Below are 22504 nucleotides of genomic sequence, written 5' to 3' on the forward strand. Positions count from 1 at the left end.
GTTTGGGATTGATGCAGGGCTGTGAGGAGACAGCGGGGCAGTGGGATTGATACAGGGCTATGGGGAGAGAGCGGGGCAGTGGGATTAGTTTGGGATTGATACAGGGCCATGGGGAGAGAGTGAGGCAGTGGGATTAGTTTGGGATTGATACAGGGCTATGGGGAGAGTGAGGGGCAATGGGATTAGTTTGGGATTGATACAGGGCTATGGGGAGAGTGAGGGGCAATGGGATTAGTTTGGGATTGATACAGGGCTATGGGGAGAGAGCGGGGCAGTGGGATTAGTTTGGGATTGATACAGGGCTATGGGGAGAGTGAGGGGCAATGGGATTAGTTTGGGATTGATACAGGGCTATGGGGAGAAAGCGGGGCAGTGGGATTAGTTTGGGATTGATACAGGGCTATGGGGAAGAGTGCGGGGCAGTGGGATTAGTTTGGGATTGATACAGGGCTATGGGGAGAGAGTGGGGCAGTGGGATTAGTTTGGGGATTGATACAGGGCTATGGGGAGAGAGTGGGGCAGTGGGATTAGTTTGGGATTGATACAGAGCTATGGGGAGAGAGTGGGGCAGTGGGATTAGTTTGGGATTGATACAGGGCTATGGGGAGAGAGTGGGGCAGTGGGATTAGTTTGGGATTGATACAGGGCTATAGGGAGAGAGTGGGGCAGTGGGATTAGTTTGGGATTGATACAGGGCTATGGGGAGAGAGTGGGGCAGTGGGATTAGTTTGGGGATTGATACAGGGCTATGGGGAGAGAGTGGGGCAGTGGGATTAGTTTGGGGATTGATACAGGGCTATGGGGAGAGAGCGGGGCAGTGGGATTAGTTTGGGATTGATACAGGGCTATGGGGAGAGAGTGGGGCAGTGGGATTAGTTTGGGATTGATACAGGGCTATGGGGAGAGAGTGGGGCAGTGGGATTAGTTTGGGATTGATACAGGGCTGTGAGGAGAGAGCGGGGCAGTGGGATTAGTTTGGGGATTGATGCAGGGCTATGGGGAGAGAGTGGGGCAGTGGGATAAGTTTGGGATTGATACAGGGCTATGGGGAGAGAGTGGGGCAGTGGGATTAGTTTGGGATTGATACAGGGCTATGGGGAGAGAGCGGGGCAGTGGGATTAGTTTGGGATTGATACAGGGCTATGGGGAGAGAGCAGGGCAGTGGGATTAGTTTGGGATTGATACAGGGCTATGGGGAGAGAGTGGGGCAGTGGGATTAGTTTGGGGATTGATACAGGGCTATGGGGAGAGAGTGGGGCCGTGGGATTGATACAGGGCTATGGGGAGAGAGCGGGGCAGTGGGATTAGTTTGGGATTGATACAGGGCCATGGGGAGAGAGTGAGGCAGTGGGATTAGTTTGGGATTGATACAGGGCTATGGGGAGAGAGCGGGGCAGTGGGATTAGTTTGGGATTGATACAGGGCTATGGGGAGAGTGAGGGGCAATGGGATTAGTTTGGGATTGATACAGGGCTATGGGGAGAAAGCGGGGCAGTGGGATGAGTTTGGGATTGATACAGGGCTATGGGGAAGAGTGCGGGGCAGTGGGATTAGTTTGGGATTGATACAGGGCTATGGGGAGAGAGTGGGGCAGTGGGATTAGTTTGGGGATTGATACAGGGCTATGGGGAGAGAGTGGGGCAGTGGGATTAGTTTGGGATTGATACAGAGCTATGGGGAGAGAGTGGGGCAGTGGGATTAGTTTGGGATTGATACAGGGCTATGGGGAGAGAGTGGGGCAGTCGGATTAGTTTGGGATTGATACAGGGCTATAGGGAGAGAGTGGGGCAGTGGGATTAGTTTGGGATTGATACAGGGCTATGGGGAGAGAGTGGGGCAGTGGGATTAGTTTGGGGATTGATTCAGGGCTATGGGGAGAGAGTGGGGCAGTGGGATTAGTTTGGGGATTGATACAGGGCTATGGGGAGAGAGCGGGGCAGTGGGATTAGTTTGGGATTGATACAGGGCTGTGGGGAGAGAGTGGGGCAGTGGGATTAGTTTGGGATTGATACAGGGCTATGGGGAGAGAGTGGGGCAGTGGGATTAGTTTGGGATTGATACAGGGCTATAGGGAGAGAGTGGGGCAGTGGGATTAGTTTGGGATTGATACAGGGCTATGGGGAGAGAGTGGGGCAGTGGGATTAGTTTGGGATTGATACAGGGCTATGGGGAGAGAGTGGAGCAGTGGGATTAGTTTGGGATTGATACAGGGCTATGGGGAGAGAGTGGAGCAGTGTGATTAGTTTGGGATTGATACAGGGCTATGGGGAGAGTGCGGGGCAGTGGGATTAGTTTGGGATTGATACAGGGCTATGGGGAGAGAGTGGGGCAGTGGGATTAGTTTGGGATTGATACAGGGCTATGGGGAGAGAGCGGGCAGTGTGATTAGTTTGGGATTGATACAGGGCTATGGGGAGAGAGCAGGGCAGTGGGATTAGTTTGGGATTGATACAGGGCTATGGGGAGAGAGTGGGGCAGTGGGATTAGTTTGGGGATTGATACAGGGCTATGGGGAGAGAGTGGGGCAGTGGGATTAGTTTGGGGATTGATACAGGGCTATGGGGAGAGAGCGGGGCAGTGGGATTAGTTTGGGGATTGACACAGGGCTATGGGGAGAGAGCGGGGCAGTGGGATTAGTTTGGGGATTGATACAGGGCTGTGGGGAGAGAGTGGGGCAGTGGGATTAGTTTGGGATTGATACAGGGCTATGGGGAGAGAGTGGGGCAGTGGGATTAGTTTGGGATTGATGCAGGGCTGTGAGGAGACAGTGGGGCAGTGGGATTAGTTTGGGATTGATACAGGGCTATGGGGAGAGAGCAGGGCAGTGGGATTAGTTTGGGATTGATACAGGGCCATGGGGAGAGAGTGAGGCAGTGGGATTAGTTTGGGATTGATACAGGGCTATGGGGAGAGAGCGGGGCAGTGGGATTAGTTTGGGATTGATACAGGGCTATGGGGAGAGAGTGGGACAATGGGATTAGTTTGGGATTGATACAGGGCTATGGGGAGAGAGTGGGGCAGTGGGATTAGTTTGGGGATTGATACAGGGCTATGGGGAGAGAGTGGGGCAGTGGGATTAGTTTGGGGATTGATACAGGGCTATGGGGAGAGAGCGGGGCAGTGGGATTCGTTTGGGGATTGACACAGGGCTATGGGGAGAGAGCGGGGCAGTGGGATTAGTTTGGGGATTGATACAGGGCTATGGGGAGAGAGTGGGGCAGTGGGATTAGTTTGGGATTGATACAGGGCTATGGGGAGAGAGTGGGGCAGTGGGATTAGTTTGGGATTGATGCAGGGCTGTGAGGAGACAGTGGGGCAGTGGGATTAGTTTGGGATTGATACAGGGCTATGGGGAGAGAGCAGGGCAGTGGGATTAGTTTGGGATTGATACAGGGCCATGGGGAGAGAGTGAGGCAGTGGGATTAGTTTGGGATTGATACAGGGCTATGGGGAGAGAGCGGGGCAGTGGGATTAGTTTGGGATTGATACAGGGCTATGGGGAGAGAGTGGGACAATGGGATTAGTTTGGGATTGATACAGGGCTATGGGGAGAGTGAGGGGCAATGGGATTAGTTTGGGATTGATACAGGGCTATGGGGAAGAGTGCGGGGCAGTGGGATTAGTTTGGGATTGATACAGGGCTATGGGGAGAGAGCGGGGCAGTGGGATTAGTTTGGGATTGATACAGGGCTATGGGGAGAGAGTGGGGCAGTGGGATTAGTTTGGGATTGATACAGGGCTATGGGGAGAGAGTGGGGCAGTGGGATTAGTTTGGGATTGATACAGGGCTATGGGGAGAGTGGGGCAGTGGGATTAGTTTGGGATTGATACAGGGCTATGGGGAGAGAGTGGGGCAGTGGGATTAGTTTGGGATTGATACAGGGCTATGGGGAGAGAGTGGGGCAGTGGGATTAGTTTGGGATTGATACAGGGCTATGGGGAGAGAGTGGGGCAGTGGGATTAGTTTGGGATTGATACAGGGCTATGGGGAGAGAGTGGGGCAGTGGGATTAGTTTGGGGATTGATACAGGGCTATGGGGAGAGAGTGGGGCAGTGGGATTAGTTTGGGATTGATCCAGGGCTATGGGGAGAGAGTGGGGCAGTGGGATTAGTTTGGGATTGATACAGGGCTGTGGGGAGAGAGTGGGGCAGTGGGATTAGTTTGGGATTGATACAGGGCGATGGGGAGAGAACGGGGCAGTGGGATTAGTTTGGGATTGATACAGGGCTATGGGGAGAGAGCGGGACAGTGGGATTAGTTTGGGGATTGATACAGGGCTATGAGGAGAGTGAGGGGCAATGGGATTAGTTTGGGATTGATACAGGGCTATGGGGAAGAGTGCGGGGCAGTGGGATTAGTTTGGGATTGATACAGGGCTATGGGGAGAGAGTGGAGCAGTGGGATTAGTTTGGGATTGATACAGGGCTATGGGGAGAGAGTGGAGCAGTGTGATTAGTTTGGGATTGATACAGGGCTATGGGGAGAGTGCGGGGCAGTGGGATTAGTTTGGGATTGATACAGGGCTATGGGGAGAGAGTGGGGCAGTGGGATTAGTTTGGGATTGATACAGGGCTATGGGGAGAGAGCGGGCAGTGTGATTAGTTTGGGATTGATACAGGGCTATGGGGAGAGAGCAGGGCAGTGGGATTAGTTTGGGATTGATACAGGGCTATGGGGAGAGAGTGGGGCAGTGGGATTAGTTTGGGGATTGATACAGGGCTATGGGGAGAGAGTGGGGCAGTGGGATTAGTTTGGGGATTGATACAGGGCTATGGGGAGAGAGCGGGGCAGTGGGATTAGTTTGGGGATTGACACAGGGCTATGGGGAGAGAGCGGGGCAGTGGGCTTAGTTTGGGGATTGATACAGGGCTATGGGGAGAGAGTGGGGCAGTGGGATTCGTTTGGGATTGATACAGGGCTATGGGGAGAGAGTGGGGCAGTGGGATTAGTTTGGGATTGATGCAGGGCTGTGAGGAGACAGTGGGGCAGTGGGATTAGTTTGGGATTGATACAGGGCTATGGGGAGAGAGCAGGGCAGTGGGATTAGTTTGGGATTGATACAGGGCCATGGGGAGAGAGTGAGGCAGTGGGATTAGTTTGGGATTGATACAGGGCTATGGGGAGAGAGCGGGGCAGTGGGATTAGTTTGGGATTGATACAGGGCTATGGGGAGAGTGAGGGGCAATGGGATTAGTTTGGGATTGATACAGGGCTATGGGGAAGAGTGCGGGGCAGTGGGATTAGTTTGGGATTGATACAGGGCTATGGGGAGAGAGTGGGGCAGTGGGATTAGTTTGGGATTGATACAGGGCTGTGGGGAGAGAGTGGGGCAGTGGGATTAGTTTGGGATTGATACAGGGCTATGGGGAGAGTGGGGCAGTGGGATTAGTTTGGGATTGATACAGGGCTATGGGGGGAGAGTGGGGCAGTGGGATTAGTTTGGGATTGATACAGGGCTATGGGGAGAGAGTGGGGCAGTGGGATTAGTTTGGGATTGATACAGGGCTATGGGGAGAGAGTGGGGCAGTGGGATTAGTTTGGGGATTGATACAGGGCTATGGGGAGAGAGTGGGGCAGTGGGATTAGTTTGGGATTGATACAGGGCTATGGGGAGAGAGTGGGGCAGTGGGATTAGTTTGGGATTGATACAGGGCTATGGGGAGAGAGTGGGGCAGTGGGATTAGTTTGGGATTGATACAGGGCTATGGGGAGAGAGCGGGACAGTGGGATTAGTTTGGGGATTGATACAGGGCTATGAGGAGAGTGAGGGGCAATGGGATTAGTTTGGGATTGATACAGGGCTATGGGGAAGAGTGCGGGGCAGTGGGATTAGTTTGGGATTGATACAGGGCTATGGGGAGAGAGTGGGGCAGTGGGATTAGTTTGGGATTGATACAGGGCTATGGGGAGAGAGTGGGGCATTGGGATTAGTTTGGGATTGATACAGGGCTATGGGGAGAGAGTGGGGCAGTGGGATTAGTTTGGGATTGATACAGGGCTATGGGGAGAGAGCGGGGCAGTGGGATTAGTTTGGGGATTGATACAGGGCTATGGGGAGAGAGTGGGGCAGTGGGATTAGTTTGGGATTGATACAGGGCTATGGGGAGAGAGTGGGGCAGTGGGATTAGTTTGGGATTGATACAGGGCTATGGGGAGAGAACGGGCAGTGTGATTAGTTTGGGATTGATACAGGGCTATGGGGAGAGAGCAGGGCAGTGGGATTAGTTTGGGATTGATACAGGGCTATGGGGAGAGAGTGGGGCAGTGGGATTAGTTTGGGGATTGATACAGGGCTATGGGGAGAGAGTGGGGCAGTGGGATTAGTTTGGGGATTGATACAGGGCTATGGGGAGAGAGCGGGGCAGTGGGATTCGTTTGGGGATTGACACAGGGCTATGGGGAGAGAGCGGGGCAGTGGGATTAGTTTGGGGATTGATACAGGGCTATGGGGAGAGAGTGGGGCAGTGGGATTAGTTTGGGATTGATACAGGGCTATGGGGAGAGAGTGGGACAATGGGATTAGTTTGGGATTGATACAGGGCTATGGGGAGAGTGAGGGGCAATGGGATTAGTTTGGGATTGATACAGGGCTTTGGGGAAGAGTGCGGGGCAGTGGGATTAGTTTGGGATTGATACAGGGCTATGGGGAGAGAGCGGGGCAGTGGGATTAGTTTGGGATTGATACAGGGCTATGGGGAGAGAGTGGGGCAGTGGGATTAGTTTGGGATTGATACAGGGCTATGGGGAGAGAGTGGGGCAGTGGGATTAGTTTGGGATTGATACAGGGCTATGGGGAGAGTGGGGCAGTGGGATTAGTTTGGGATTGATACAGGGCTATGGGGAGAGAGTGGGGCAGTGGGATTAGTTTGGGATTGATACAGGGCTATGGGGAGAGAGTGGGGCAGTGGGATTAGTTTGGGATTGATACAGGGCTATGGGGAGAGAGTGGGGCAGTGGGATTAGTTTGGGATTGATACAGGGCTGTGGGGAGAGAGTGGGGCAGTGGGATTAGTTTGGGATTGATACAGGGCGATGGGGAGAGAACGGGGCAGTGGGATTAGTTTGGGATTGATACAGGGCTATGGGGAGAGAGCGGGACAGTGGGATTAGTTTGGGGATTGATACAGGGCTATGAGGAGAGTGAGGGGCAATGGGATTAGTTTGGGATTGATACAGGGCTATGGGGAAGAGTGCGGGGCAGTGGGATTAGTTTGGGATTGATACAGGGCTATGGGGAGAGAGTGGGGCAGTGGGATTAGTTTGGGGATTGATACAGGGCTATGGGGAGAGAGCGGGGCAGTGGGATTAGTTTGGGGATTGATACAGGGCTATGGGGAGAGAGCGGGGCAGTGGGATTAGTTTGGGGATTGATACAGGGCTATGGGGAGAGAGCGGGGCAGTGGGATTAGTTTGGGGATTGATACAGGGCTATGAGGAGAGTGAGGGGCAATGGGATTAGTTTGGGATTGATACAGGGCTGTGGGGAGAGAGTGAGGCAGTGGGATTAGTTTGGGGATTGATACAGGGCTATGGGGAAGAGTGCGGGGCAGTGGGATTAGTTTGGGATTGATACAGGGCTATGGGGAGAGAGTGGGGCAGTGGGATTAGTTTGGGATTGATACAGGGCTATGGGGAAGAGTGCGGGGCAGTGGGATTAGTTTGGGATTGATACAGGGCTATGAGGAGAGTGAGGGGCAATGGGATTAGTTTGGGATTGATACAGGGCTATGGGGAGAGAGTGGGGCAGTGGGATTAGTTTGGGATTGATACAGGGCTATGGGGAGAGAGTGGGGCAGTGGGATTAGTTTGGGGATTGATACAGGGCTATGGGGAGAGAGCGGGGCAGTGGGATTAGTTTGGGATTGATACAGGGCTATGGGGAGAGAGCGGGGCAGTGGGATTAGTTTGGGGATTGATACAGGGCTATGGGGAGAGAGTGGGGCAGTGGGATTAGTTTGGGATTGATACAGGGCCATGGGGAGAGAGTGGGGCAGTGGGATTAGTTTGGGATTGATACAGGGCCATGGGGAGAGAGCGGGGCAGTGGGATTAGTTTGGGGATTGATACAGGGCTATGGGGAGAGAGTGGGGCAGTGGGATTAGTTTGGGATTGATACAGGGCTATGGGGAGAGAGTGGGACAGTGGGATTAGTTTGGGATTGATACAGGACTATGGGGAGAGAGTGGGGCAGTGGGATTAGTTTGGGGATTGATACAGGGCTATGGGGAGAGAGCGGGGCATTCGGATTAGTTTGGGATTGATACAGGGCTATGGGGAGAGAGCGGGACAGTGGGATTAGTTTGGGATTGATACAGGGCTATGGGGAGAGAGCGGGGCAGTGGGATTAGTTTGGGGATTGATACAGGGCTATGGGGAGAGAGTGGGGCAGTGGGATTAGTTTGGGATTGATACAGGGCTATGGGGAGAGAGTGGGACAGTGGGATTAGTTTGGGATTGATACAGGGCTATGGGGAGAGAGCGGGGCAGTGGGATTAGTTTGGGATTGATACAGGGCTATGGGGAGAGAGCGGGACAGTGGGATTAGTTTGTGGATTGATACAGGGCTATGGGGAGAGAGCGGGGCAGTGGGATTAGTTTGGGATTGATACAGGGCTATGGGGAGAGAGCGGGACAGTGGGATTAGTTTGTGGATTGATACAGGGCTATGGGGAGAGAGTGGGGCAGTGGGATTAGTTTGGGATTGATACAGGGCTATGGGGAGAGAGTGGGGCAGTGGGATTAGTTTGGGATTGATACAGGGCTATGGGGAGAGAGTGGGGCAGTGGGATTAGTTTGGGATTGATACAGGGCTATGGGGAGAGAGTGGGGCAGTGGGATTAGTTTGTGGATTGATACAGGGCTATGGGGAGAGAGCGGGACAGTGGGATTAGTTTGGGATTGATACAGGGCTATGGGGAGAGAGTGGGACAGTGGGATTAGTTTGGGGATTGATACAGGGCTATGGGGAGAGAGTGGGGCAGTGGGATTAGTTTGGGATTGATACAGGGCTATGGGGAGAGAGTGGGGCAGTGGGATTAGTTTGGGGATTGATACAGGGCTATGGGGAGAGAGTGGGGCAGTGGGATTAGTTTGGGGATTGATACAGGGCTATGGGGAGAGAGTGGGGCAGTGGGATTAGTTTGGGGATTGATACAGGGCTATGGGGAGAGAGTGGGGCAGTGGGATTAGTTTGGGATTGATACAGGGCTATGGGGAGAGAGTGGGGCAGTGGGATTAGTTTGGGGATTGATACAGGGCTATGGGGAGAGAGTGGGGCAGTGGGATTAGTTTGGGATTGATACAGGGCTATGGGGAGAGAGTGGGGCAGTGGGATTAGTTTGGGATTGATACAGGGCTATGGGGAGAGAGTGGGGCAGTGGGATTAGTTTGGGATTGATACAGGGCTATGGGGAGAGAGCGGGGCAGTGGGATTAGTTTGGGATTGATACAGGGCTATGGGGAGAGAGCGGGGCAGTGGGATTAGTTTGGGATTGATACAGGGCTATGGGGAGAGAGTGGGGCAGTGGGATTAGTTTGGGGATTGATACAGGGCTATGGGGAGAGTGGGGCAGTGGGATTAGTTTGGGATTGATACAGGGCTATGGGGAGAGAGCGGGGCAGAGGGATTAGTTTGGGATTGATACAGGGCTATGGGGAGAGAGCGGGGCAGGGGGATTAGTTTGGGGATTGATACAGGGCTATGGGGAGAGAGCGGGGCAGTGGGATTAGTTTGGGGATTGATACAGGGCTATGGGGAGAGAGTGGGGCAGTGGGATTAGTTTGGGATTGATACAGGGCTATGGGGAGAGAGCGGGGCAGTGGGATTAGTTTGGGATTGATACAGGGCTATGGGGAGAGAGTGGGGCAGTGGGATTAGTTTGGGATTGATACAGGGCTATGGGGAGAGAGTGGGGCAGTGGGATTAGTTTGGGATTGATACAGGGCTATGGGGAGAGAGCGGGGCAGTGGGATTAGTTTGGGATTGATACAGGGCTATGGGGAGAGAGCGGGGCAGTGGGATTAGTTTGGGATTGATACAGGGCTATGAGGAGAGAGTGGGGCAGTGGGATTAGTTTGGGGATTGATACAGGGCTATGGGGAGAGTGGGGCAGTGGGATTAGTTTGGGATTGATACAGGGCTATGGGGAGAGAGCGGGGCAGTGGGATTAGTTTGGGATTGATACAGGGCTATGAGGAGAGAGTGGGGCAGTGGGATTAGTTTGGGGATTGATACAGGGCTATGGGGAGAGAGCGGGGCAGTGGGATTAGTTTGGGATTGATACAGGGCTATGGGGAGAGAGCGGGGCAGAGGGATTAGTTTGGGATTGATACAGGGCTATGGGGAGAGAGCGGGGCAGGGGGATTAGTTTGGGGATTGATACAGGGCTATGGGGAGAGAGCGGGGCAGTGGGATTAGTTTGGGGATTGATACAGGGCTATGGGGAGAGAGTGGGGCAGTGGGATTAGTTTGGGATTGATACAGGGCTATGGGGAGAGAGTGGGGCAGTGGGATTAGTTTGGGATTGATACAGGGCTATGGGGAGAGAGTGGGGCAGTGGGATTAGTTTGGGATTGATACAGGGCTATGGGGAGAGAGTGGGGCAGTGGGATTAGTTTGGGATTGATACAGGGCTATGGGGAGAGAGCGGGGCAGTGGGATTAGTTTGGGATTGATACAGGGCTATGGGGAGAGAGTGGGGCAGTGGGATTAGTTTGGGGATTGATACAGGGCTATGGGGAGAGAGTGGGGCAGTGGGATTAGTTTGGGATTGATACAGGGCTATGGGGAGAGAGTGGGGCAGTGGGATTAGTTTGGGATTGATACAGGGCTATGGGGAGAGAGCGGGGCAGTGGGATTAGTTTGGGATTGATACAGGGCTATGGGGAGAGAGCGGGGCAGTGGGATTAGTTTGGGATTGATACAGGGCTATGGGGAGAGAGTGGGGCAGGGGGATTAGTTTGGGGATTGATACAGGGCTATGGGGAGAGAGCGGGGCAGTGGGATTAGTTTGGGGATTGATACAGGGCTATGGGGAGAGAGCGGGGCAGTGGGATTAGTTTGGGATTGATACAGGGCTGCGGGGAGAGAGTGGGGCAGTGGGATTAGTTTGGGATTGATACAGGGCAATGGGGAGAGAGTGGGGCAGTGGGATTAGTTTGGGATTGATACAGGGCTATGGGGAGAGAGTGGGGCAGTGGGATTAGCGTGTTGATACAGGCTCCGCCCCTTTGCTGCGGTTTACGGCACTGTGGTGAATGTGAAACCGCTCTATTCCGGGAGCGGGGGCGGCCCTGTCGCAAAGAGGGAGCGGACCGGTTGACGGCAGTGCCGGCGCCCACCCGATGTCGCTGCTGCCGGAACGCGAGCCCGAGGCTTGCGGCCTGTGCCCGGGGCCCGCCGCCGCCGCCGCCGCCCGGTACACCTGCCCCCGCTGCAACGTGCGCTTCTGCTCGGTGACCTGTTACCGCGAGTCGCGGCACCGGGCCTGCGCCGAGGGCTTTTACCGGGACTGGGTGCTGGGCGAGCTGCGGGGGCCGCGGGGCGGCGCCGAGGAGCGGCGGGGCCTGCGGGAGAGCCTGAGGCGGCTGCGGGACGGCGAGGCCCCGGCCCCGGCCCCGGGCTCGGGCCCGCGGCTCTGGCAGGCCCTGTCCGAGCCCCAGCTCCGGGAGTTCGAGCGGCTGGTGGAGAGCGGCGGGGCGGCGGCCTGGATCGAGGAGTGGAGGCCGTGGTGGGAGCGGCGCCCCGAGGCCCCGGTGCAGGAGCTGCCGGCCCGGGTGAGAGGCAGCGCCGCGCCTGGCCGGGAGGGCAAACTGCAGCTCCCGCTGCAGAGGGCGGGCAGGAGGTCGTGGGGCCGAATGGCCTCGGAACACGCTGTAAATCTCTCTGGTTCAGCCCCCCCAGGAAAGGCCCGGCCTGTCCTGAGTTAGCTGGTGATAGAGTCGCTATTGGGTGGATCAAACCGCGCAGAGACAGGCCACTCGGCCCGACGGGTCTATGCCGGTGTTTGTAAGAACATAAGGAGCAGGGGTAGGCCATTCGGCCCCTCGAGCCTGCGCCGCCATTCTATCAGATCATGGCTGATCTTCTACCTCAACATACGAGCCTCCTCCCACTCCAATGACCTCTTCCCAGCCAGCCCCCCCCCCAATCCCTCTGTCCCCTTCTCCCTCATGTATGCATCAAGCCCCCACTTTGAGGTGTCAATAGAGAAGGGATAATTGGCAGGATGTGACTAGTGGTGTCCCACAGGGATCTGTGTCGGGGCCTCAACTATTCACTGTATTAATTAACTACTTAGATGAAGGGATAGAGAGCCACATAGCCAAGTTTGCCGATGACACAAAGATAGGCAGCATTGTAAGCAGTGTAGATGGAAGCATAAAATTACAGAGATATTAATAGATTAAGTGAATGAGCAAAAGTGTGGCAAATGGATTTCAGTGTAGGCAAGTGTGAGGTCATCCACTTTGGACCTAAAAAGGATAGAACAGGGCACTTTCTAAATGGTGAAAACCTCAAAACAACGGAGGTTCAAAGAGACTTAGGGGTCAATGTACACAGATCATTAAAATGTCAATGACAGGTACAGAAAATAATCAATAAGGCTAATGGAATGCTGGCCTTTACATCCAGTGGACTAGAGTACAAGGGGGCAGAAGTTATGCTGCAGCTATACAAAACCCTGGTTAGACCGCACCTGGAGTACTGTGAGCAGTTCTGGGCACCGCACCTTCGGAAGGACATATTGGCCTTGGAGGGAGTGCAGCGTAGGTTTACTAGAATGATACCCGGACTTCAAGGGTTAAATCACGAGGAGAGATTACACAAATTGGGGTTGTATTCTCTGGAGTTTCGAAGGTTAAGGGGTGATCTGATCGAAGTTTATAAGATATTAAGGGGAACGGATAGGGTGGATAGAGAGAAACTATTTCCGCTGGTTGGGGATTCTAGGAGTAGGGGGCACAGTCTAAAAATTAGAGCCAGACCTTTCAGAAGCGAAGTTTGGAAACATTTCTACACTCAAAGGGTGGTAGAAGTTTGGAATTCTGTTCCGCAAATGGCAGTTGATGCTAACTCAATTGTTAATTTTAAACCTGAGATTAATAGATTTTTGTTAACCAAAGGTATTAAGGGATATGGGGCTAAGACGGGTATATGGAGTTAGATCACAGATCAGCCATGATCTCACTGAATGGCAGAACAGGCTCGAGGGGCTAAATAGCCTCCTCCTGTTCCTATGCTCTCTGCTTCAACTACTCCATGTGGCAGCGAGTTCCTCATTCTCACCACACTCTATGTAAAGGAATTCCTCCTAAATTTTTTACTTGATCTATTAGTTACCATCTCATATTTATGCCCCCTTGTTCTGGACTCGATAATCGACCTTACTGTCCCTGGGCTAAGGGAGGGGATAAAAATTAAAGTCACCCAGGATTCCTGCTCCTGACCTCTATCCAGTAATCCCTTGCTTGAAGGTGCTGTTATGGCAGGTGAGGACAGGTAATGCCCCCAACTGTTGAATAGTTTGCCTCCACTCGCCAGGTGTTGGCCAGGACACAGGAAGAACACCCCTGCTCTTCTTCGAAATAGTGCCATTTGATCTTTTACAACTAGGGCAGACGGGGCCTCGGTTTAACGTCTCCTCCGACAGTGCAGCGTTCCCTCAGTACTGACCCTCCGACAGTGCGGCGTTCCCTCAGTACTGACCCTCCGACAGTGCAGCGCTCCCTCAGTACTGACCCTCCGACAGTGCAGCGCTCCCTCAGTACTGACCCTCCGACAGTGCAGCGCTCCCTCAGTACCGACCCTCCGACAGTGCAGCGCTCCCTCAGTACCGACCCTCCGACAGTGCAGCGCTCCCTCAGTACTGACCCTCCGACAGTGCAGCGCTCCCTCAGTACCGACCCTCCGACAGTGCAGCGCTCCCTCAGTACTGACCCTCCGACAGTGCAGCGCTCCCTCAGTACTGACCCTCCGACAGTGCAGTGCTCCCTCAGTACTGACCCTCCGACAGTGCAGCGCTCCCTCAGTACTGACCCTCCGACAGTGCAGCGCTCCCTCAGTACTGACCCTCCGACAGTGCAGCGCTCCCTCAGTACTGACCCTCTGACAGTGCAGCGCTCCCTCAGTACTGACCCTCCGACAGTGCAGCGTTCCCTCAGTACTGACCCTCCGACAGTGCAGCGCTCCCTCAGTACTGACCCTCCGACAGTGCGGCGCTCCCTCAGTACTGACCCTCCGACAGTGCGGCGCTCCCTCAGTACTGACCCTCCGACAGCGCAGCGCTCCCTCAGTACTGACCCTCCGACAGTGCAGCGCTCCCTCAGTACTGACCCTCCGACAGTGCAGCGCTCCCTCAGTACTGACCCTCCGACAGTGCAGCGCTCCCTCAGTACTGACCCTCCGACAGTGCAGCGCTCCCTCAGTACTGACCCTCCGACAGTGCAGCGCTCCCTCAGTACTGACCCTCCGACAGTGCAGCGCTCCCTCAGTACTGACCCTCCGACAGTGCAGCGCTCCCTCAGTACTGACCCTCCGACAGTGCAGCGCTCACTCAATGCTGGCACTGGGAGTGTTGGCCTAGAATATGGGCCTCAAGTCTGTGGAGTGGGACTTGAACCCATGAGCTGCTGTCTCCGAGGGGGGAGTGCTGCCCACTGAGGGAAAGGCTGACATTGAATCAGTGGGCTGTTTAACGCTTTGTAAATGTGAACTCATTCATTTTATTTTCTTCAAAGGGGGTGAAGGAAGATCGAACGAGTAAGAGAATAAATGCAGACCAGTCTGCGGACGATGACGGGAGACCCACGATTGAGAATGAAGCGGGGAGAGACGGGTTGAGTGGAGCGACAGAAAGAAACTCTGACGGATTCTGGGAACAAGACGATTCTATCCCTTCGATCTGCGGTAAAATCGCTCCTTTGCTGTCTTTAAGCTCGAAGCCCTCTCCCCTGATCCAGTACAGTGTGGTTAATGTTCTCTACTCCTACGCTTTCTCCATGAAACTCATTAATGGGGACCTGTCGGGAGAGATGAGGGCCGAGTTCATCGAAGCAGTGATGGGGATCTCTGAGGCCCTGAAGGGGAATCGTGTTTTCACGTCCAGTGCCGAGGCCCTGCAGACTGGGCTCGAGGCTGTGCGGAGCAGCCCGTACTCTTCCAACCCCTTCGAGGCGGTGAACACGATCAAAGACACGTCTGTCCTTCTGCTGGGGGAGAGCAGGGCGCCGAGCGGCCGTTACGCACTGGCTGCGCTCTCCCAGCTCGGCCGAGTCCTCGCAAAAGCCAAGCGATTCCGACCGAGGGATTGCAAACTGGACGACCGCGTTCTCTACATGGCCCGGAAGAAGTGTGCATTCCTTCTGTCCTGGGTGAGTGAGCACGAGGACGCTCTAATCCTCCTCTCTCTGGAGGTCCAGAGTGAGTACAAGAGCTCCTTCGAAACCTTACTCCAAATGGAGGAGACCAAGTCTAACCTGGAAAGAGCCTGGGGTGGGAAACGGCCCCCGGGGAAGAAAGTATTGATTGAAGAACTAACTCCCTGACTTTACAAATCTTTCTGTGACCCACTGATCATTTAATAAAGATTAATTTTCAAATTACCCAGAGGAAATTTCTCCCTATTCCAGAAGGATCAGTGCTAAGTTTGAAGAAATTGCTCAGGGCAATCGGTTAATGAAAGAACTTGTATTTATAGAGCACCTTTCATGACGTCAGGATGCCCCAAAGCGCTTTACAGCCAATGAAGTAGTTTATAATGTAGGACACCTGGAGCCCATTTGTGCACAGCAAGGAGATAAATAACCAGATAATCTGAGATCATCCACCTGAGAGGGCAGACGGCACCTCAGACAGTGCAGCACTCCCTCAGTACTGGTGCTGGGTGTGTCGGCCTGGATTATGGGCTTAAGTCTCTGGAGTGGGACTTGAACCCACGACCTTCTGACTCAGAGACGAGAGTGAATCGTAGAATGTTTACGGCACAGAAGGAGGCCATTCAGCCCATTGTGTTTGCACCAGCTGAGAAACGAGCCACCCAGGCTAATCCCACTTTCCCGCATTTGGTCCGTAGCCCTGCAGGTCACGGCTCTTCAGGTGCACATCCAGGGTTTCTGCCTCGACCACCCTTTCAGGCAGTGAGTTCCAGACCCCCACCACCCTCTGGGTGAAAAGATTTTTCCTCATTTAATAGAAACATAGAAAATAGGAGCAAGAGTAGGCCATTCAGCCCTTCGGGCCTGCTCCGCCATTCAAAATGATCATGGCTGATCGTCTAACTCCCTTTTTTCCCCGTATCCCTTCATCCCTTTAGCATTAAGAAATATATCTATCTCCTTCTTGAATACATCTAATGACTTGGCCTCCACTGCCTTCTGTGGTAGAGAATTCCACAGGTTCACCACCCTCTGAGTGAAGAAATTTCTCCTCATCTCGGTTCTGTATGGCATATCCCATATCCTGAGACTGTGACCCCTGGTTCTGGACTCCCCAGACATCGGGAACATCCTCCCTGCATCTAGTCTGTCCAGTCCTGTTAGAATTTTATATGCTTCGATGAGATCACCTCTCATTCTTCTAAATTCGAGTGAATATAGGCCTAGTCGACCCAATCTCTCCATAAGATCATAAGAGACAGGAGCAGGAGTAGGCCATTTGGCCCCTCGAGCCTGCTCCGCCATTCAATGAGATCATGGCTGATCTGATTTTTACCTCAACTCCACTTTCCCGCCCTTTCCCCATATCCTTTGACTCCCTTGCTGATCAAAAATTTGTCCAACTCAGCCTTGAACGTATTCAATGACTCAGCCTCCACAGCTTTTTGGGGTAAAGAATTCCAAAGATTCACGACCCTCTGGGAGAAGAAATTCCTCCTCATTTCCGTCTTAAACGGGCGACCCCTTATTCTGAGACTATGTCCCCGAGTTTTAGATTCCCCCATGAGGGGTAACATCCTCTCAGCATCTACCCTATCGAGTCCCCTCAGAATCTTGTACGTTTCAATAAGATCTCCTCTCATTCTTCTGAACTCCAATGAGTACAGACCCAACCTGTTCAATCTTTCCTCATAAAACAACCCTTCCATACCCGGAATCAACCTAGTGAACCTTCTCTGAACTGCCTCCAATGCAAGTATGTCCTTCCTTAAATAAGGGCACCAGAACTGTACGCAGTACTCCAGGTGTGGTCTCACCAGCACCCTGTACAGTTGTACCATGACTTCCCAGCTTTTACACTCCATCTCCCTAGAAATAAAGGCCAATATTCCGTTTGCCTTCTGGATTACCTGCTGCACCTGTATGTTGACTTTTTGTGTTTCATGTACGAGGACACCCAGATCCCTCTGTACCACAGCATTTTGTAGTATTTCTCCATTCAAATATTATTTTGCTTTTTTATTTTTCCTCCCAAAGTGGATGACTTCACATTTTCCCACATTAGATTCCATCGGCCAAATTTTTGCCCATTCGCTTAACCTGTCAATATCCCTTTGCAGACACTTTGTGTCCTCATCACAACTTGCTTTTCCACCTATCTTTGTATCATCAGCAAATTTGGCCACAAGACACTCTGTTCCTTCATCCAAGTCATTGATATATATTGTAAATAGTTGAGGCCCCAGCACTGAGCCCTGCGGCATCCCACTAGTTACAGATTGCCATTTTGAAAATGACTCTTTTATCCCGACTCTTTGTTTTCTGTTCGTTAGCCAATCCTCTACCCATGCCGGTATATTACCCCCAACACCATGAGCTCTTATCTTGTGCAGTAATCTTTTATGTGGCACCTTATCGAATGCCTTTTGGAAATCCAAATATACTGCATCCATTGGTTCCCCTTTATCCACCCTGCCCGTTACTTCCTCAAAGAACTCTAATAAATTTGTCAGACATGATTTCCCCTTCATAAAACCATATTGACTCTCCTTGATTGTATTATGAGTCTCCAAATGTCCTGCTACTACTTCCTTAATAATGGATTCGAGCATTTTCCCAATGACAGATGTTAGGCTAACTGGTCTATAGTTACCTGCTTTCTGTCTCACTCCCTTCTTGAATAGGGGTGTTACGTTTGCAGTTTTCCAATCTGCTGGGACCTTTCCAGAATCTAGTGAATTCTGGAAGATTACAACCAATGCATCCACTATCTCTGTAGCCACTTCCTTTAAGACCCTCGGATGCAAGCCATCAGGTCCAGGGGACTTGTCAGCCTTTAGACCCGTTAGTTTACCTAGTACTTTTTCTATAGTGATAGTGATTGTTTTTAGTTCCTCCCTCCCCTTTGCCCCTTGATTTTCTACTATTATTGGTATATTATTAGTGTCTTCTACTGTGAAGACAGATACAAAATATCTGTTCAATTCCTCTGCCATTTCCTTGTTTTCCATTATTATTTCCCCAGTCTCATCCTCTAAGGGACCAATGTTTACTTTCGCTACCCTCTTCCTTTTTATATACTTGTAGAAGCTTTTACTGTCAGTTTTTATATTTCTTGCTAGTTTACTCTTATAATTTATTTTCTCCCTCTATACTATTCTTTTAGTCATCCTTTGCTGGTTTTTAAAGTTTTCCCAATCTTCGGGCTTACCAGTAATCTTTGCCATGTTGTATGCTTTTTCTTTTAACCTGATGCCATCCTTGACTTCCTTCGTTAGCCATGGTTGGTTCACCCTTTTTGTGGAGTCTTTCCTCCTCACATGGATCGATTTTTGTTGCGAGTCATAAAATATCTTTTTAAATGTTTGCCACTGCTTATCCACCATCATCCCATCTAATCTGTTTACCCAGTCCACTTTAGCCAATTCCACCCTCATTCCTTTATAATTGCCCTTATTTAAGTTTAATACAGTAGTTTCAGACCCAAGATCCTCGCTCTCAAACTGGATGTGAAATTCTACCATGTTATGATCACTGCTTCCCAAGGGATCCTTTACTTTGAGATCATTAATTAATCCTGTTTCGTTCCCCATTACCAGATCCAAAATGGCCTGTTCCCTGGTTGGTTCCCTGACGTATTGGTCTAAGAAACAGTCCCTAATACACTCTATGAACTCCTCCTCAGGGCTATTTTTGCCAATTTGATTTGTCCAATCTATGTGAAAGTTAAAATCGCCCATGATTATTGCATTACCTTTTTTACAAGCCCCCCTTATTTCCTGATTAATATTTTGCCCTACAGTGTAGCTACTGTTCGGGGGCCTATATACTACTCCCACCAGTGATTTCTTTCCCTTGCTATTTCTTACCTCCACCCAAATTGATTCAATATCTTGATCTTCTGAGCCAAGATCATTTCTCACCATTATACCAATTTCATCCTTTATTATCAGAGCTGCCCCACCACCTTTACCTTTTCTCCTATCCTTCCGAAATGTTAAATAACCCTGAATATTTAGCTCCCAACCTTGGTCACCTTGCAACCACGTCTCTGTAATGGCCACGAGATCAAACCCATTTATTTCTATTTGTGCCGTCAATTCAGCTATCTTATTACGAATGCTGCGCGCATTCAGATAAAGAACCTTTAATTTTGTCTTTTTACCATTCTTTCCTACCCCGGCCCCATTTGCTCGTGCACTCTTATGTTTGTACGCTCTGTCCCTTCCTGACACACTCTGTTTATCATTACCCCCTTCACTTTCCTGTACCACTTCCTTGTCTTTTCTCTTTATCAATCTAAACTTCGCCCCACCTGAGCCCCCCCCCCCCTTTATTTCGTTTAAAGCCTTCTCTACCGCCCTAGTTATCTGGTTTGCCAGAACACTGGTCCCAGCATGTTTCAGGTGAAGCCCATCCCAACGGAACAGCTCCCTCTTTCCCCTGTACCAGTGCCAGTGCCCCACGAATCGAAACCCACTTCTCCCACACCAATCTTTGAGCCATGCATTCATCTCCCTGATCCTATTGACCCTATGCCAATTTGCTCGTGGCTCAGGTAATAATCCGGAGATTATCACCTTTGTGGTTCTGCTTTTTAATTTAGTCCCTAGCTGCTCAAACTCCCTCAGTCGAACCTCTTTCTCAGTCCTACCTATGTTGTTGGTACCTACGTGGACCACGACAACTGGATCATTTCCCTCCCACTCCAAGTTGCTCTCCAGCCCTGAGGAGATGTCCTTAACTCTGGCACCGGGTCGGCAACACAGCCTTTGGGACTCTCGCTCTTGGCTGCAGAGAACAGTGTCTATCCCTCTAACTATACTGTCGCCTACTACAACCACATTCCTTTTTACTCCCCGACTTGAATGGCCCCCTGAACCACGGTGCCGTGGCCAGTTTGCTCATCCTCCCTGCAGTCCCTGCGCTCGTCCACAAGGGCTGCAAGAACCTCGTATCCATTGGACAAGTGCAGAGGCTGAGGCTCCTGCAATGCGACCTCCTGGATCCCCGTACCTGCCTCACTCGCAGTCACACCCTCCTGTCCCTGACCACGTCCCAATTCCACAGTATTTAGTCTAAGGGGCGTGACTGCCTCCTGGATCAAAGTGTCCAGGTAACTTTCTCCCTCCCTGATGCCTCGCAGTGACTGCAGCTCAGACTCCAGCCCCTCGAATCGGAGCCGAACTTCCTCGAGCCGCAGACACTTCCCGCAGATGCAGTCGCCCCGGACAAAACTGTCCAGTAGCTCCCACATATTGCAGCTGCAACACGTCTCCAGCTCTGTCATAAGTATTTTATTTATTTAATTGATTACTACAATGCCAATCAAATTATTTTTAGGGTGAACCAAGTACTGGCCTTGTTTAATTTATTAAATTAAGTTTAGTTTTTTTTTAAATTTAGTTTTATTCTCGAAGTTCCTGAGCCCACAGTCCTCAGAAAGAAAAAAACAGAAGAGATTCTCCCCACCGACCACCGACCTGCCTCACCTGTGACCTCACACTGCAGTTTGGTTTTGTTGTTGCTGTGACCCGTCCTCGGTCCCCCCCTCCCCGTCCTCGGTCCCCCCCCCCGTCCTCGGTCCCCCCCTCCCCGTCCTCGGTCCCCCCCTCCCCGTCCTCGGTCCCCCCCTCCCCGTCCTCGGTCCCCCCTCCCCGTCCTCGGTCCCCCCCTCCCCGTCCTCGGTCCCCCCCTCCCCGTCCTCGGTCCCCCCTCCCCGTCCTCGGTCCCCCCTCCCCATCCTCGGTCCCCCCTCCCCGTCCTCGGTCCCCCCCTCCCCGCTCTCGGTCCCCCCCTCCCCGTCCTCGGTCCCCCCTCCCCGCTCTCGGTCCCCCCCTCCCCGCTCTCGGTCCCCCCCTCCCCGCTCTCGGTCCCCCCTCCCCGCTCTCGGTCCCCCCTCCCCGTCCTCGGTCCCCCCTCCCCGTCCTCGGTCCCCCCTCCCCGCTCTCGGTCCCCCCCCTCCCCGTCCTCGGTCCCCCCTCCCCGTCCTCGGTCCCCCCCTCCCCGTCCTCGGTCCCCCCTCCCCGTCCTCGGTCCCCCCCTCCCCGCTCTCGGTCCCCCCCCTCCCCGCTCTCGGTCCCCCCCTCCCCCCACTCGGTCCCCCCTCCCCGCTCTCGGTCCCCCCCCTCCCCGCTCTCGGTCCCCCCCTCCCCCCACTCGGTCCCCCCCTCCCCGCTCTCGGTACACCCCTCCCCCCACTCGGTACGCCCCTCCCCGCTCTCGGTCCCCCCCTCCCCCCACTCGGTCCCCCCCTCCCCGCTCTCGGTCCCCCCCTCCCCCCACTCGGTCCCCCCCTCCCCGCTCTCGGTACACCCCTCCCCCCACTCGGTACGCCCCTCCCCGCTCTCGGTACACCCCTCCCCCCACTCGGTACACCCCTCCCCCCACTCGGTACGCCCCTCCCCCCACTCGGTACACCCCCTCCCCGCTCTCGGTACACCCCTCCCCCCACTCGGTACACCCCCTCCCCGCTCTCGGTACACCCCTCCCCCCACTCGGTACACCCCTCCCCCCACTCGGTACGCCCCTCCCCCCACTCGGTACACCCCCTCCCTGCCCTCGGTACGCTCCTCTCTGCTGTCGAAACAAATGCAGCTCACCCCTTAATGCACTCTATCCGCTCACTCACCAAATTCCCAATTACAGACTGTCGAGACCAGACTCCGTCGATAGCTGCTACTCCGTGCTCCCTCAATCTCCTCAGATATCAGTCCTGCCATCCCAGGAATCAGTCTGGTAAACCTTCGCTGCACTCCCTCCATGGCAAGGACATCCTTCCTCAGATAAGGAGACCAAAACTGCACACACTACTCCAGATGTGGTCTCACCAAGGCCCTGTATAACTGCAGTAAGACATCCCTGCTCCTGTATTCAAATCCTCTTGCAATGAAGGCCAACATACCATTCGCCTTCCTGACTGCTTGCTGCACCTGAATGCTCGCTTTCAGCAACTGGTGTACAAGGATACCCAGGTCTCGTTGCACCTCCCCTTTTCCCAATCTATCACCATTCAGATAATAATCTGCCTTTCTGTTTTTACAACCAAACTGGATAACCTCACATTTATTCACGTTATACTGCATCTGCCATGTTCTTGCCCACTCACCCAACTTGTCTAAATCACAT

At 53.1% G+C, this 22504-nt stretch overlaps 1 protein-coding gene across 1 annotated transcript; it reads left to right on the forward strand.

Moving 5' to 3' along the window:
- The first annotated feature begins 11285 nt into the window (after positions 1–11285).
- On the forward strand, positions 11286–15604 carry znhit2 (zinc finger, HIT-type containing 2). The gene is made up of 2 exons (XM_067995951.1): positions 11286–11776; positions 14741–15604. The coding sequence occupies exons 1-2, from the start codon at positions 11345–11347 to the stop codon at positions 15545–15547; spliced, it is 1239 nt and encodes a 412-aa protein (XP_067852052.1). The 5' UTR covers positions 11286–11344; the 3' UTR covers positions 15548–15604.
- Positions 15605–22504: the final 6900 nt, after the last annotated feature.

This window comes from Heptranchias perlo, chromosome 14 (assembly GCF_035084215.1).
Source record: "Heptranchias perlo isolate sHepPer1 chromosome 14, sHepPer1.hap1, whole genome shotgun sequence".
NCBI classification, from domain to species: Eukaryota; Metazoa; Chordata; class Chondrichthyes; order Hexanchiformes; family Hexanchidae; genus Heptranchias; species Heptranchias perlo.